Genomic DNA, 15,749 nt, shown 5'->3' on the forward strand with positions numbered 1-15,749 from the left:
CAGGGATGAAATAAAGGTATTGAAAGGTCATTTATAACTTATGAAGGAAACAGACTGCAGTTATAAGAGCTGAAGGAAAGGAAAGAGAAGCAGCGGCTGAGAAGGGATGAAACATGGTTGTGGCCTAACCCCAATGTTATTCAATCTGTACACTGAGCAAGCAGTAAAAAGAGGAGGAGAGGGGGGGGGGGGATGAGTAGAAATTTAAGTTGGGGAAGAAGAAACGAAAGATTTGAGGTTTGACAATGACACTGTAATTGAAAAGATTAAATCAAGTGTGCTGAGGGAATTTGATCAGGAAATGAGAAATTAAAGTAAGACATGAGGTTTGACACTGGGCTGCAAAATAAGTGATGATAAACAAAGTTGAGAGAATACAAAATGCAGACTGGCTATAGCAAGGAAAGCAGTTCTGAAAAAGAAGAATATGTTAACACTTAATACAAATGTAACTGTTAATAAGTCTTTCCTGAGGGTATTGGTCTGGAGTGTAGTGTTTTATGGAAATGAAATGTGTACGATAAACAGTTGAGATAAGAGGAGAATAGAAGCTGAAGATTAGGTGGGTAGATCACAAAACCAATGAGGACGTATTGAGCTGGGGAGTGAAAAAAATTATGCACAATTAGACTAAAAGAAGGGATCAGTTGATAATAAACATTAAGGAGTTGTCAATTTAACAACATTAGGAAAAGGATAGATTGCTACTCACCATGAAGATTACCCACTGAGTTGCAGACAGCACAACAAAAAGACTGTTACATGCTACAGCTTTCAGCCAACACCTTCTTCAGGAAAGGAAACACACACACATTCAAATAAGCACGCACACCTCAAGCACAGATGACTGCTACCAATGACGGCTCTGACCAGGATTCCAGACGGAGCTAAGGAAGGAAGATTGTGTTTAATGTCCTGTTGACATCAAGGTCATTATAGATGGAGCAGAGGCTTGGATTTTGTCAGTAATAGGGAACAAAATCGACCATGCCCTTTCAAAGGAACCATACCAGCCTTTGCCTGGAGCAATTTGGGGAAATCATGCAAAACCTAAATCTGGATGGCTAGATGTGGGTTTGAACCATTGTCATCCCAAATGTGAGGCCAGTGTGCTAACCAATGAGCCACATGTGCGTGAAGTGTGTTTGCTTGCGTGAATGAGTGTGTTTTTTCTTTGCTGAAGAAGGCTTTGGCCTAAAGCTATAATGTGTAGCAGTCTTTTCATTGCACCTGTTTCCAACTCATTGTGTCATCTTTATGGTGGGTAGCAATCTACCCTTTTCCTAGTATTGCTGATATTCCAACCTGGAGTTTTTAACTGTTTGAAACCGTCAATTTAGAATTTGAGGGAAGTGTGTGTGTTTGTTGGGGTGGGGGGTAAAAGCTGTACGAGGAGACCACGAGATGAGTATGGTAAGCAGATTCAAATGGATGTAGGTTGCAGTATTTTTGAGAAATGAAGAGGCTTTCACAGGATAGACTAGCTTGGCGAACTGCATCAAACTTGTCTTCGTACTGAAGATGATAACAGCAGCAGATTTTATATAAGAACCATTTCAAAGTATAAAACTTCCCACACTCTTCTTCCCTGCCAATCAACAACTGAACAACCATGGAACCCCAAACGCCTGCATGAAACAACATGTAAAAATGATATAGAAAATAACAAGTCAAGTGAATGATATTTTGGATTGCTTGAATAGATTTTCTGAACCATGTTCCCCACTGAATTGATCATCACTAATTGTCTTCAGAACAGCACAATATAATAACCACCATTGCTGTTGGAAGGAGTCATTTTAACAATTTTGATAGGCTTTCCACATTTTTGACATTCCATACATTCTGCCAATACTAAATACGACTGAGTGAAAGTTATGGTATGTCACACAACTGCTTCACCAAAACATGGCTGTCAAGCATCACTGTCTGATCAATCACACAACAATACATCATCTACAAATGACAAAACACTCAACAACTTTCCTCACACAGAAATTTAGTTTGAAAGAGTATCACGTCAAGTAACACACTTGATTCAAAACTCCCTCTTCTCAGATGCATATGGAGTGAGCTCACTGACAAAAATCATGTGTCCTCTCCTCAGAACTACAAACTTTGTTAGTGCTTGTAATCAAAAGGTAAATGAAAGGTTCAAAAAAACATGTGAGGACTGTCTTGATGGGTATGTAGTGAGTTGTATGTAAGAAGTTGATGATGTTTACTTATCAAGGAAGCTGACAGTGTACAATTTAGTTAGAAGATTTAGTGGTATTTCAGGATTTTTACATTATTTTCATGTGACATATCATTTATTTAATTGGGGAAAAGAGGAGTTTGTGGCGCAACTTGACGAGAAGAAGAGACCGGTTGGTAGGACATGTTCTGAGGCATCAGGGGATCACAAATTTAGCATTGGAGGGCAGCGTGGAGGGTAAAAATCGTAGAGGGAGACCAAGAGTTGATACAATAAGCAGATTCAGAAGGATGTAGGTTGCAGTAGCTACTGGGAGATGAAGAAACTTGCACAGGATAGGGTAGCATGGAGAGCTGCATCAAACCAGTCTCAGGACTGAAGACCACAACAACAACATCATTTATTTATTTTGAAAGGAGTGTTTCCTATCATTTCCAAATAAATTTTAGTTCATATGGCATTTGGTGTAAGAATGTAGTTATTGGCCGGTGCATTTTTGTTTATAAGGGGGAGCAGGGATAAACAGAAATGGTTGTTTGGGGGAAGTAATTGTGGTATTTGTGGTATTTGTTGTATTATTTTTTATGTTGTCTGATTTATATACTGAATGGTGCTTTATTTTGTCTTGTTAGTATGGATGTTCTTATACTGTAGTGTTCTTGACATGTATGTTGTTAAGATGAGTTTATTCAGTTTTTGGATTTTATTACGAAGACATCCATGCGTGTTTGGTGGGTATCATGGGTTTCATTTTCTCTGTGTAGGTATACTGAAGTTAATGATAAGGGCATTTCACAGTATTTTTTTCGTTAGGCATCTGACATTTGAAACTTAATTTTATCATTGCTTCTTTTGTTTAATAGCTGTCATGTACCTTCCAATTTACAAATAATTATAGCAACTAATACAATTAGGATAAGTACTACATGCAAGTTAGAATTTTAGTTTAGAACATAAAGTAAATTAATTTACATCTATTAGGCATGTGATAGAGAAGACATGGCAAAAAGTCATTCTGATAATTTGAGAAAATTTTCTGAAGTTTTGTTCCATATTTGATTTTTAATATTTTACTGGTACCCAAAATCTTTCATTATTATTGAATGCTAATGGTACCTTATTTTTACATTTCTGCAACTTATTATGTATTATTATATACAATACTTTGAATTAACCATGTGACTTTTAGGCATGTGACATTTTGTCCATGAAAAAGTTATTGCTATAGGGCATAAAAATTATTTAAATATACCACAAGAACATTACAAAACAAGAGTAAAGGCTGGAAATATGGAAGCGTCCGATCCCGCCCGTCTGCTTTGACCCATGACGTCACAAATATGGCGGAAACAAAAACACACACACACACTTTGCACAAGAAGCCTAATGACACTAACGGGACAAGCGCGGGAAATGGGGTGTTTTGGGTGGGGGGCAAACTAAATATAAACAAATTTAGACGCCTTGCGTAGCTACAACGTGTAAGTGAAGACAGCCATGCATGAATACCCACCCACCTCCCCAGGGGTCGTAACCCCTGCAACCCATAGAAGATAAAGATGCTTCAGTAGCTGATTAGTGTTTTTTGTCTTTTTTTAAAAAAAATCTCACGGGATAGAACAAACAGATCAGAAAGATAAATATAATAAACTAAAACAGAAATTGGAGGAAACAGATAATTAAAATAAGTAATAAGTGTTTTTAAATTTAAAAAAAACTCACGAGATAGAACGAACAGATCAGAAAAGTAAATAAAGTAAGATAAAACAGAACTGGAGACAGCCACACTCAAATCAAACTCCGCGCCGTCATGACGTCACACACAACACCCTTACGCCACGGGTCAAAGCCGAAGCGTGGGATTGGACGCTTCTGTCGACCCTAAAGGCTTACATATTCTATGGACTTATCAGGAAACCTCTTAATGATGACTATACTTCACAAAAAGGTATCAGAATGATGTCCATAATTGCTTTGTACGGTGTGTGTGTGTGTGTGTGTGTGTGTGTGTGTGTGTGTGTGTGTGTGTGTGTGCTGTAAATGATGGATTTGAACTAACGCAAATGTGGTGTGGTATTTCGCCGCACTTCACATAGAGTGAGGACAATGTTCCTTGCACTTTTTGCAAATTTTTCCATCATTCCTTGAGATCAACAGTACTGTGGACAATTTTTTCTGTAGGAACATACAAAATGCTAGGTTCTCTCACAACTCTTGATACAACCTCTGCAAATGTGCCTGCATTTGTACATGTTCCTTCCCATGCAGTACACTAAGCCATACCATCCTCTTGATATCACTTCCAATTCCATCAACAGCACCCTTTCTGTGAGAAGTTGCAAAGCAGTTCCAGTCAGTGGGAAATCCACAGTCTCCTTCGCTGTGCAGAATATTCTCAAAAATGAATCTATTTTTGAACTGAGACGCTGTTCCATCAGTCTTATAATACAGAATGTGGACTCGCTGAGGAAAATCAATTAAAATAGCCTTATAAAAGGCAACAACAGCGCACTTGTCATGATTTGTAGGATCTGATACAACACCATGCGAAAGTGGCTTTAGTTCATTAGTAGGATCATGACAGTATATCACAGCTGTGAATAATGTGACACTTTAAGTACCCCTATGAGTTTGCAGTGTTTCCTTCTGCAACTTGATGACAAAATTCTCTGAGAATTCAGAATGCAGAATTCTTTCGCAATCCTTGAAATTTGCCTTCAGTACATGAAGTTCTCTATGTTGTCTAACGCTGCTGCAGACATGGATAGATAAATCTTTTAGCAACTTATTTAAAAGGCCAAATGCTTTTGTGATGGTCATGAATTGAATCATCTTGGTTGCAGCTCATTTTCTACAGAACCACTGGAAGAAAGTAGTTCTTCAGTAATGTCAACTTTAGAAATAAATTTGACCACAGTGTTTACTCAATAATTTTAGCATTCTCCCTTTGCACAGGTGATATTATAAGGTGCACAAACAGTTTCAGCAACCGATGCATCTGCGCTGCGTGGAAATGATGGTATCTTGTGAGAAAGTTTATTCATAAGTAACTGCCCATTTTCATAATATCTGTACTTTCAAACTTCTGATCTTTCTCTGTTGTAAGAAGTACGTGAAGTGGTCGATAAGAATAGAACTTTGGAAGATCTTCATTTATATGTGAATATTCCTGTTCAAATAATTTGTAAGCCTCTTTGATATGCATGTTGATTAGATTAGTACTTGTTCCATAGATCATGAATACAACACTTCGTAATGATGTGGAATTGCCATCCAGAAATTCTTTTAATTTCCTTTTAAATGCTACGTGGCTATCTGTCAGACTTTTGATGCTATTAGGTAAGTGACCAAAGACTTTTGTGGCAGCATAATTTACCCCCTTCTGAGCCAAAGTTAGACTGAACCTTGAGTAGTGAAGATCATCCTTTCTCCTAGAGTTGTAGCCATGTACACTGCTATACTTTTGAATTCATTCGGATTTTTAATAACAAATTTCATATATATATATATATATATATATATATATATATTTTTTTTTTTTTTTTTGAGAGGCTACAGTGAGGATCCCTAGCTCTTTAAATAAGTGTATGCAGGATGATTTTGAATGAGCACCAGCAATTATTCTGATTACACGCTTTTGTGCAATGAACACTCTTTTACTCGATGATGAGTTACCCCAGAATATCATGCCATACTAAAGCAGTAGTTGAACTCAAACGTATCAGCAGATCTTCAGCATGTTTTTTCCAGTTCAACCCCTCATCAATGCATACACCTAGAAATTTTGAATATTCTACCTTAGCTACTGATTTCTGATTGAAGTCTATATTTATAAATGGTGTCATTCCGTTTACTGCGTGGAACTGTATATACTGTGTTTTGTCAAAGTTTAATGAGAGCCCATTTGCAGAGAACCACTTAAAGATTTTCTGAAAAACATCATTTACAATTTCATCAGTTAATTCCTGTCTGTTGGGTGTGACAGCTATACTTGTATCATCAGCAAAACGAACCAGCTTTGCATCTTTGTGAATATAGAATGGCATATCATTAATATATATTAAGAACAGCGGAGAACCGAAGACCGAACCTTGCAGCACCCCATTCTTGATTGTTTCCCAGTTTGAGAAATTGCCAGTTTTTTGCATACTATGTGAACTGCTTATTTCAACTTTCTGCACTCTTCCAGTTAGGTATGATTTAAACCATTTGAGCACTGTCCCATTCATACCACAGTACTTGAGCTTATCTAGAAGTATTCCATGATTTACACAATCAAAAGCCTTTGAGGGATCACAAAAAATACCAACGGGTGACTTCCAGTTACTAAGAGCATTTAATACTTCATTAGTGAAAGTATATATAGCATTTTCCGTTGAAAAACCTTTCTGGAAACCAAACTGACATTTTGTCAAAACTTTATTTTTAAAAAGGTGTGTAGCTACTGTACAATACATTACTTTTTCAAGAATTTTGGATAAGGCAGTCAGAAGAGAGACGGGGCAGTAGTTGTTAACATCAGACGTATCCCCTTTTTTATGCACTGGTTTAACAATGGCGTACTTCAGTCTATCTGGGAAAATACTCTGCTTCAGAGAGCTATTATATATGTGGCTAAGAATTCCACTTATCTCTTGGGAACAAGCTTTTATTATCCTGCTGGAAATGACATCAATTCCATGTGAGCTTTTATTCTTGAGAGAGTTTATTTTCTTCCTAATTTCAGAAAGAGATGTGGGTGGAATTTCAATTGTATCAAATTGTGTGGGTAAGGCCTCTTCCATTAACTGCCTTGCTTCTTCCTTGGCACCTTTTGTACATTAGAACTCCCCTTTTACCAACTTTTACGGATCTGACATCCTTGCAGGTTGGAGACACTCGGCTAATATCACCACAAACATCAAAAGCCTAATATCATCACAAACATCAAAAGTCTCAATCATGTCACTGATACAGTCTAGCATGCAATCTTGTCAGATCTCTCTTTGTGTGTTGTTTCACCAAAAACTGTCTTTTTTTTCACAACTTGTTGTAGTACCACTGCCTGTCTATTTGGCGACTTCGGCACTGCTTTCTTAGCTCTGCAGACAGCTTTTCCTAAATGCTCGAGGAGAAACTTTAGGCACATTCGTGTCTTGTTGCTGCTTTTTACTATCTGCTTTTTACTATCTACCTCTCTCTTGCAACTTGGCTTTATAATGTTTTTCTTCTTCACCTGCTAGCTTCTTTCTCCACTTTTGCCATCTTACTTTCCCAGGTGTATTAGACATGAACACTAGATTTGGCAAATACTGGAACAAGACCACCAGAATGCTATCCTCATATTTCAGAAACAACCACAATTAAATGAGAACCGATTGTTCAGTTAGGCTTACTTAATGACGAAATTAGAGTATACAAGTTTTCAATCCAGAAAGCACTGTTACACAACTTCAGCACAGAAAAATTAGGTATGTTTGTTAGGCCTGTGACTTCAGCCACAAGTTCAGATTGTTGCCAGCCATTTTGAACAATTCAAGCATTGTTGCTAGATATTATTCACAGATGCTAGATCAACTGTCAATGGCACCAACTTTGTAAAATATTTTCCTCTAGATCTGAACAGAAACAAAAATTAATATCACATGCTTAACAGGAATTTTACAATTTTCATGTCTACTGTTACATCAGCCTGGTGGTTAATTTTGTTATATCTGCAAAATATGTACAATTACCTTACATTACATATGTCATTTTCCATAGTTTCTTAAAAGTTTAAATATACATATAATGTCCAAAATAGTGTGAAATGCCCAATTCCATACACATGTCAATATTGTCATCTTATTTTGTCTCTTTGTGAGTAGGCCTATTGTTTGCTCATGGCTGGTGCCAAGTTGTGCCATTCATTATACCCGGATGTAGATTTATTGAAAATAATGATATCTAATTTGTGGTGTTTTTAGTATGGTTTATATAATGTGAGGTTAATGGATTTGTTTCTTATGTGAAGGAGGGAGTGGCACTACTTCCTCCCCTCCCAAAACCATCATTTCTCAGCGAGCACCCCTTAAGTTAGATACTGGTTGTTAGGTGGCGGAGTGAGTGATTTCATGGTTGACATGTTGAATTACGTTGTACTGTTTATGTCCACCATTTTGATAACATCACAGTCAAAGATCAGCATCAACCACTTAAGTATTTCCAAAATTTTAATTATTTAGGAACTAAGCAGAAAAATGACAAACATCAAATCAAAACAAGTATTAAACTGGTTAACAAGTGTTACAAATGATAAAAATATAGAAAACTGAAGATAGGCTGTAAAAGGTAATAGCCACATTTCTCCTCTGAAACAGATTTACTTTCAGAAAAATCAACTAAATAATTCAGTAAAACAAATTACGTGCAGATTTGATCCATGTGCATGTGTTGCAGGTTTGTAGATCATGAAATGTGTTCTCATCCAGTTTGAAGTAGATATTTAAATAACATACACTGGCCACGTTGAAATAAAATAAGCATTGACACTGTGCAATTATGTTAGTGGAGAACAAGAAATTGTCACTCTCATATTTTAGTCCTTAAGAACAAACGTACACTGGACACGAAAACTTTCAACTTCTGTACTCTAACAAAAGAGATTGTGCTGAAGGTCAAGACCATAGCTTTCTCTCAACCGCATCAAAGTACTAAAGCAGTGTTTTGTAGGCAAACTAAGAGGATACACAATATGTTTACGTAAAGTCAATAGTTTCAATATACTTTACTTGTCTCGGATTGACTAAGAGAGCGTTAGATTTTGTGACGGTATTTCTTATTGTGGTTGAAGGTCCAGCTGCTGATGAATTGTTTACTCCGATATCTTTATCCGCTGACTCAGGCAGTTGCTCTTCAATATTCTTGTAAAATTCCGACTTTTTAAGATTCTGGAAGGCCGCTGGAATAGTACAAGAAGATGAATAAAATGTTGAAAACAGTAACACTTATAATGTACCAAAAAATGTAATACTGACATGTGAACGATGAATGTCTTTCCGTGTTATTTTCTGGCACCAACCAGCTCCCAGAGTTGCTATTACCATCTTTCACTCCTGCCATATATACGATACATGAAAATAATGCAAAATTCCTGTAAAACAACTAATTCTTCTAACAAAAACGAACACTGTCAACTTCCTTGATAAATGAACATCACCAACTCCTTAGATACAACTCACTACATACTAATCAAGACAGCCCTCGCATGTTTCTTTGGTAAACTTTTCGTTTACCTTTTGATTACAAACACTTACAAAGTTCCTAGGTCTGAAGAGAGGACACATGGGAGCTTGTCAGTGAACTCACTCAGTAGTAGAATGGACTTCCTTGTACTGCTGGCTCTTGTATTTACATCGTTGACAACTAGGTGATAGTCCGCTCCAGTATTGGGGAACTGTGTGTGTCACGCTGTCAGTAACACCAGCTGCTATTGATTCTAAATCCACAGCGTCACCGAAAGGTACCGTGTGTCATAGTCACAAGTGCCTTTCTCCACGGATAATAATAGCTACAGTTGTTCTGCGGGGCTTGTGATCTGTGGATCACCCTAAAGTCAAGAAAGAGAAGCATACAATGTTTGACATGCTTGTAAATATTTTACTCGAAGTTCGAAAAAGTGCCAATAACGTGCAAATGTATTTTTCTGACATTTCCTTTCGGTTACAAAATGTTTAACTCACTATACCTGCTTTAAATGCGCAGTTAAGATAGACATGAATTTCGGACGTGATGGAAGTGCACCGCAAACGTCGTCGGATTTGGGAGTGATGGAACCACACAGCCGACTGAAAGCCTTGTCTGATTACGGAAATACCGTGGATATAGACTACAATATTCCTCCTCGAAGGTAATAATCAGATGTGTTTTAGAGTAGTTTGTTTATAGCCTAGTTCAGTTGTCATCAGCACGTACATGGGAATGATTTTGTGAATACTTCTGATTGAGTTTGTTAATCCTTTTCGCATCATAATGATCTTAAATATTCGTTGACAGTTTCACAATTATCGTTCACAGATATTTTAGATCCGGTCTGGAAATGGTCAGAATGGCGAATGTTTACCTTGATGAAGGAAGCCTGGAAAACGCCTTCATTCTTTATATGAAGTTTATGACGTAAGCACATTTATACTCATTTTGCTTGTAGACTTAATGTTTTATAGTATAGCAAGTTTTGGTTGCGCTCTTACTTTTTATATCACACACTGTGACATAAATGTTCACATATTGTTTACATGAGATTCTTGTAGCTGTGGCTTTCAGTTAAATATATTGTACTAATCGCATGAATAGTTTTTGAATCTTAGATATGATCAGTATTCTGCCTGATTCCGATATACTTCCTGGAAGAGTAATTCATTTGGTTGCTTAAACATTGTAATAATCTATAGATCTCATCTGAAAATGCTTTTAATTTATAACAATAAATTAGGAAACGAACACACAAAATGAAAATGCAAGATTAATTTTCAGGGTGCATGGATCAATAATGAAATTCCAGAGAAGGGCCAATGTTTACTTATTTGCATGCATATTGCAATTTTTACGGTTCAGTATCCGATCAGCCCTAGAATTTTTATCTGTCATTTTTCACTTATTTCATCTTTGGCAGTGTTTGTTAATGTGAAGAATGTCAAATTGTATCTTGTTTCTGAGTCTGCGTTCAACTGTATGTCCACTGAGTGAGTCAGTTTATAGCTAGGCAACAGCATACCATCACCAATAGGACTGTGCCAAGCAAGGCACTGGTGGTGTTCAAGCCTACTTTTAGGTTGAAGATAGTGGTACCTTTTTATGTCCATTTAGTTATGATGTACTTCAGCCATGTTCTGCTTACTTCCTCCTGGCCTTTTAGCAGACTGCTTTTTTTATATAATTGTTCACATATTTCGTTGTGTATGTCTGCAGTAGCGACGTATTATCCAAAATGAAATGCTAATACCCAGTTGAATCTCAACAAAGTATCAGCCTGGTGCATAGGGAGGAAACTTGCTCTTAATACATCCAAAGGTAAAAGTATGCACTTTATGAAACATAAAGACATCAGGGTGCGTAATTAATGAGTCAGAAGTAGAGTAGCTAGAAATGTTTTACCAATAACTGGAAGCAACAGTGTCCAGAGATATTTTCACTAGATTTCAACAACAACCATAGTTATTATTTACTTCACACGTAGGCCTAATGTACTTTTGTAGGCAATATGATACATTCACTGTGTTTATTCTGTGATGTGGGAAATGAACTGCTTGAAGAGTCTGAGCATTCTGGGCATTTGGCAACCTAAGTTATACCAATATTCATTTAAATTATGGGCTACAGGTACTCCTGGTTTGTTCTTCCTTTACTTTTTATCTGTGGTGGAATTACTTTTTCATGGCAAACATATCCACCATACCAAACTCTTACATGACAGAAGTGGCACACAAGTGACTTCTGTCATGTAGGACTTCAGTCATTAGAAGTATTTTACCACTGTGGCATACTTGTTTATCACAAACATATTGCAGAACAGTTGTGGATGTCCCACAAATAAAAATTAGTTATTACATTATATTTCATAACTAATTCATTGTAGGTAGCTAATTAAATAAATGCATTTTTCCTAGATAGACTTGCCTGCTTCATTTGCATTAAATGATCTGCGCTACACACTGCAAAATATCTAATTACTGAGTAGTGAGTGTCAGTGCTTAGTTTTGTAGAATCTTGTTCTCTTTTGGTCCTTTTTTTCCTGAAATTTGGGGTGTAGTGGACAGTGTGAGCCACAGTATATATTCTTTGACATATAATGTCATATGTTGTGCAGAACGAGTGTGGGATGTTTTTCTTTGTGTATTTTACTTGTAGAAATAACAATACTGCAGTTTGTGTGTTGTTCCGAAGTACGATGCAATAGTTCTTCGGGTATGTGTGCATACATTACATGCAAGCAAATAAGTTTCTTGTAAAAAATATATGGTATGTTTATAATATGTTGTTCATTTATTGTGGGTGGTGGATTAGATTTTGTTGTCTCTAGACCTATACAGGTGTAGTGGAGATCTATTGAGCGAAACAGTGTTTCGGATTGTGTTGTCCACCAGAACATTAGAGGTTCTGTTGTAAGATTGAGCTGTAGTGTAGCCCAGGGTATATATTAGATTGGAAGATGACAGTTTGGTTGTGACTTGGTGTAGCCAACTACTGTGATGTGATTTTTTTTGGGTCGACAGAAGCGTCCGATCCCACGCATCGGCTTTGACCCATGACGTAAGGGTGTTGTCGTGTGTGACGTCATGACGGTACGGAGTTTGGTTTGGGTGTGGCTGTCTCCAGTTCTGTTTTATCTTACTTTATTTACTTTTCTGATCTGTTCGTTCTATCTCGTGAGATTTTTTAAAATTTAAAAACACTTATTACTTATTTTAATTATCTGTTTCCTTGAATTTCTGTTTTAGTTTATTATATTTGTCTTTCTGATCTGTTCGTTCTATCACGTGAGATTTTTTTTTAAGAAGACAAAAAACACTAATCAGCTACTGAAGCATCTTTATCTTCTATGGGTTGCAGGGGTTACGACCCCTGGGGAGGTGGGTGGATATTCATGCATGGCTGTCTTCACTTACACGTTGTAGCTACGCAAGGCGTCTAAATTTGTTTATATTTAGTTTGCCCCCCCCCCCACCCAAAACACCCCATTTCCCGCGCTTGTTCCGTTAGTGTCATTAGGCTTCTTGTGGAAAGTGTGTGTGTTTGTTTTAGTTTCCGCCATATTTGTGACGTCATGGGTCAAAGCAGACGGGTGGGATCGGACGCTTCCGTATTTCCTTTTTTTTTTTAAATAAACTTTGCGCATTCCACAGCTGTGTTTATGTTCATGATCAAAAGAATTATTTTCCCAGTGTGTTGTTGTCGTTTCAAGGTTGTAATATATTTGAAGGTGTTAATACCAAGAAAATTCTCAGCCCAAAATTGCCTTTTTCCGGTAGTGTGTTAAATTTTATTTTGCTGACATTTTCATATTGTTGGTGACATCAACTGTTGGCTGTTGCTTAAGGCTCTTATCTCCACCTTGTTTATGACATTGTCCTGTTGGCAAAGTATCACATTGTTAACTAATCTCGAAATTTCATTCAGCATTTGTTCTGCAAGTATTCTTGCTTGTGTCACTGCCAAGTAGCTCCACCAGATCATTAACATTTTTGTTTCTGGATTCATTAACATTTTCGTTCATTATGTCTGTATACCAACATGGAAGTGAGAAGCAAGTGTTAGAAGCTGTTTCTGTGCTTTGACAGCTAAAAAAAAAAATTAGTAATAATGTACTATCTAATGTTTCCCATGTATAATTGTTATGTAGTATATATCTGAGTGTTCATTAGGTTAACAGTTCAGCACTCTGTGTGTTCAGAAAGTTTCTGGTATGACTTTTACAGAGGAGTATCCTCAGCTTTATCTTTGAGTACTTATTGGGGGTAATGCTCTGGATGTCTTTCTGAGAAACGAGTATTTCTTTCAGCTGAGAAGAGCCAAGGATATCTCTTCTTGTCAATCATGCATGTGTGCTTGTCAGAGACTGGCTGTTTATGGCAGTTGAGTCTTGCTTCAGAAATGGGAAAATATATTGCAAAATCTTCAACAATGGAGGTGACTTACGCTGATGTTCGTTTGTCACAGACCAGGCCTGCTATGAATAATTGATGCAAATGATTTCATGGGATGTAACATTCCTTGGAGTACGATTTAGAAGTGGCTTGGACAAACATTTACAAAGTCTGATATTTAAAATAACAGTAAATGCATTGCATATTAGCAAGACTGTTGTTCAAACCATTTTGCACTGTGTTGTGGCAAAACAAAAAATTTGCATAATTTGTATCACATTTACGAAAAGAAGTGTAGATGCACATAATGATTTGGCTCCGCTAATCCCATCTTCTTGATGTCCCTTTTGTCACAGCAGTAGAACTTGCTGAACCAACCAATGGACAATCCTAAATAAAGCAAACTAACATAGGTAAGAGTTTTTAGATCAAATAACTTGACAGTTCTCATTATCATCATCATTGGATGTTTTGCAGCCAAAGGATAGACTGTTAATGGCCGATTGTAAATAGAGGTGCAGTGTCAGACATGAAACCCATCTTCATCAAAAATATGTGTTGCACGAAAATACTCTAATGCATGGCTTAACAATTAACAATTGTTGACAGTTCCTAAGAGCAGTGGGGGGGGGGGGGGGGGGCCTTCCCTGTTCCCTGTTCCCTGTAAGCTCTTATTCACAGGCTGTGGCTCTGGTGGATTTCTGTCTTTTTCCAAAACTGATGGGGCCTTCAGGGAGAACCATTATGGGTCCATTACTGTCAGCGACTGATCACCTGAAAGGCATACAATAAAAAACATCTCCAGTGCATTCCTGGGGACTGTTTGAAGCAAAGTGTGCAGTGATAGGAGGCTGGTTATCTAAAAAGTTTTGTACCCAATGTTGATGAAAATATTGACACAAAGTGTTTTCAGAAGCACTGAAAAACTGATGGAGGCCAACCTCAGGAAAGATCAGTTTGGTTTCCAGAGAAATGTGCACACACATGAAGCAATAATGACCATATAAAGCTAAAAAAATAGGTTGAAGATAGGAAAACCTAAGTTTATCACATTTGTAGCTTTAGAGAAAGCTTTTAACAATGTTGAGTGAACAAAAATCTTTGAAATTCTGAAGGTAGCAGAGATAAAATTCAGGAAGTGAAAGAATATTTACAACTTGGACAGAAACCAGACTGCACTTGTAAATGGAACTACATGAAAATACACTGGACTCGCATTCGGGAGGACGACGGTTCGATCCCGCGTCCGGCCATCCTGATTTAGGTTTTCTGTGATTTCCCTAAATCGCTCCAGGCAAATGCTGGGATGGTTCCTCTGATAGGGCACGGCCGACTTCCTTCCCTAATCCGATGAGACCGATGACCTCGCAGTTTGGTCTCTTCCCCCAAACAACCCCAACCCAACCCAACTACATGAAAGAGAAGCTGTACTTAAGAAGGAAGTGAAACTGGTTTACTGCCTATCCCCACTGTTTTTCTATTTGTACATTGAGCAGGGCAGGCAGTAAAGGAAACCAAGAAGAAATTTGGAAAGGTAATTAAAGTTAATGGAGCAAAAAAAAAAAAAAAAAAAAAAAAGACAACATTGTAATTCTGTCAGAGATGGCTAAGGATATGGAAGAACATTTGGATGAAACAGATAGTGTCTTGAGAAGAGTTTATGAAGTGAACATCAATAAAAGTAAAACAAGGATTATGAGGGGTAATTTGATTAAATCAGGCACATATCCCTGCAATTGTGTTCAGACTTAAGACCACAACAACAGCAGCCACACAGTGTTTTTAGTCACTTAGTCTGGAAACTTTCTGGAAGACTGAGACTTTATTAGTATGGGATCATCAACCTGAATGGACACCTGGTAACAAGCTATCTGTCATTAATAATAGGCCCCTTGTATTTAAATCACTGCAAGGAAACCTTTTATTCAAGGTGCAGGAATGTTCTATTTTGG

The 15,749-nt window shown here is 37.3% G+C and overlaps 2 protein-coding genes across 6 annotated transcripts in view; one reads left to right on the top strand and one right to left on the bottom strand.

The window, feature by feature from the left end:
• Positions 1 to 9,692, bottom strand: part of LOC124781101 (DNA excision repair protein ERCC-1) — a 125,052-nt gene extending 115,360 nt beyond the window's left edge. For 3 of the 4 annotated variants that reach the window (XM_047253833.1, XM_047253831.1, XM_047253832.1), the window contains exons 1-2: positions 9,193 to 9,692; positions 8,947 to 9,116 (exon numbers count right to left, since the gene is read on the bottom strand). In XM_047253833.1, coding sequence (XP_047109789.1) covers positions 8,947 to 9,116; positions 9,193 to 9,277 — 255 coding nt within the window. In that variant the 5' untranslated portion in view covers positions 9,278 to 9,692. The remainder of the gene's footprint in view (positions 1 to 8,946; positions 9,117 to 9,192) is intronic. The other variant, XM_047253830.1, reaches the window with a different exon arrangement.
• Positions 9,687 to 15,749, top strand: part of LOC124781075 (STAM-binding protein-like A) — a 76,027-nt gene continuing 69,964 nt past the window's right edge. The window contains exons 1-3 of one of the 2 annotated variants that reach the window (XM_047253829.1): positions 9,704 to 9,805; positions 9,920 to 10,064; positions 10,232 to 10,330. In XM_047253829.1, the coding sequence (XP_047109785.1) occupies positions 9,931 to 10,064; positions 10,232 to 10,330 (233 nt within the window). In that variant the 5' untranslated portion in view covers positions 9,704 to 9,805; positions 9,920 to 9,930. Of the gene's footprint in view, positions 10,065 to 10,231; positions 10,331 to 15,749 lie in introns of both variants that reach the window. The other variant, XM_047253828.1, reaches the window with a different exon arrangement.

Source organism: Schistocerca piceifrons, chromosome 1, assembly GCF_021461385.2.
Source record: "Schistocerca piceifrons isolate TAMUIC-IGC-003096 chromosome 1, iqSchPice1.1, whole genome shotgun sequence".
NCBI classification, from domain to species: Eukaryota; Metazoa; Arthropoda; class Insecta; order Orthoptera; family Acrididae; genus Schistocerca; species Schistocerca piceifrons.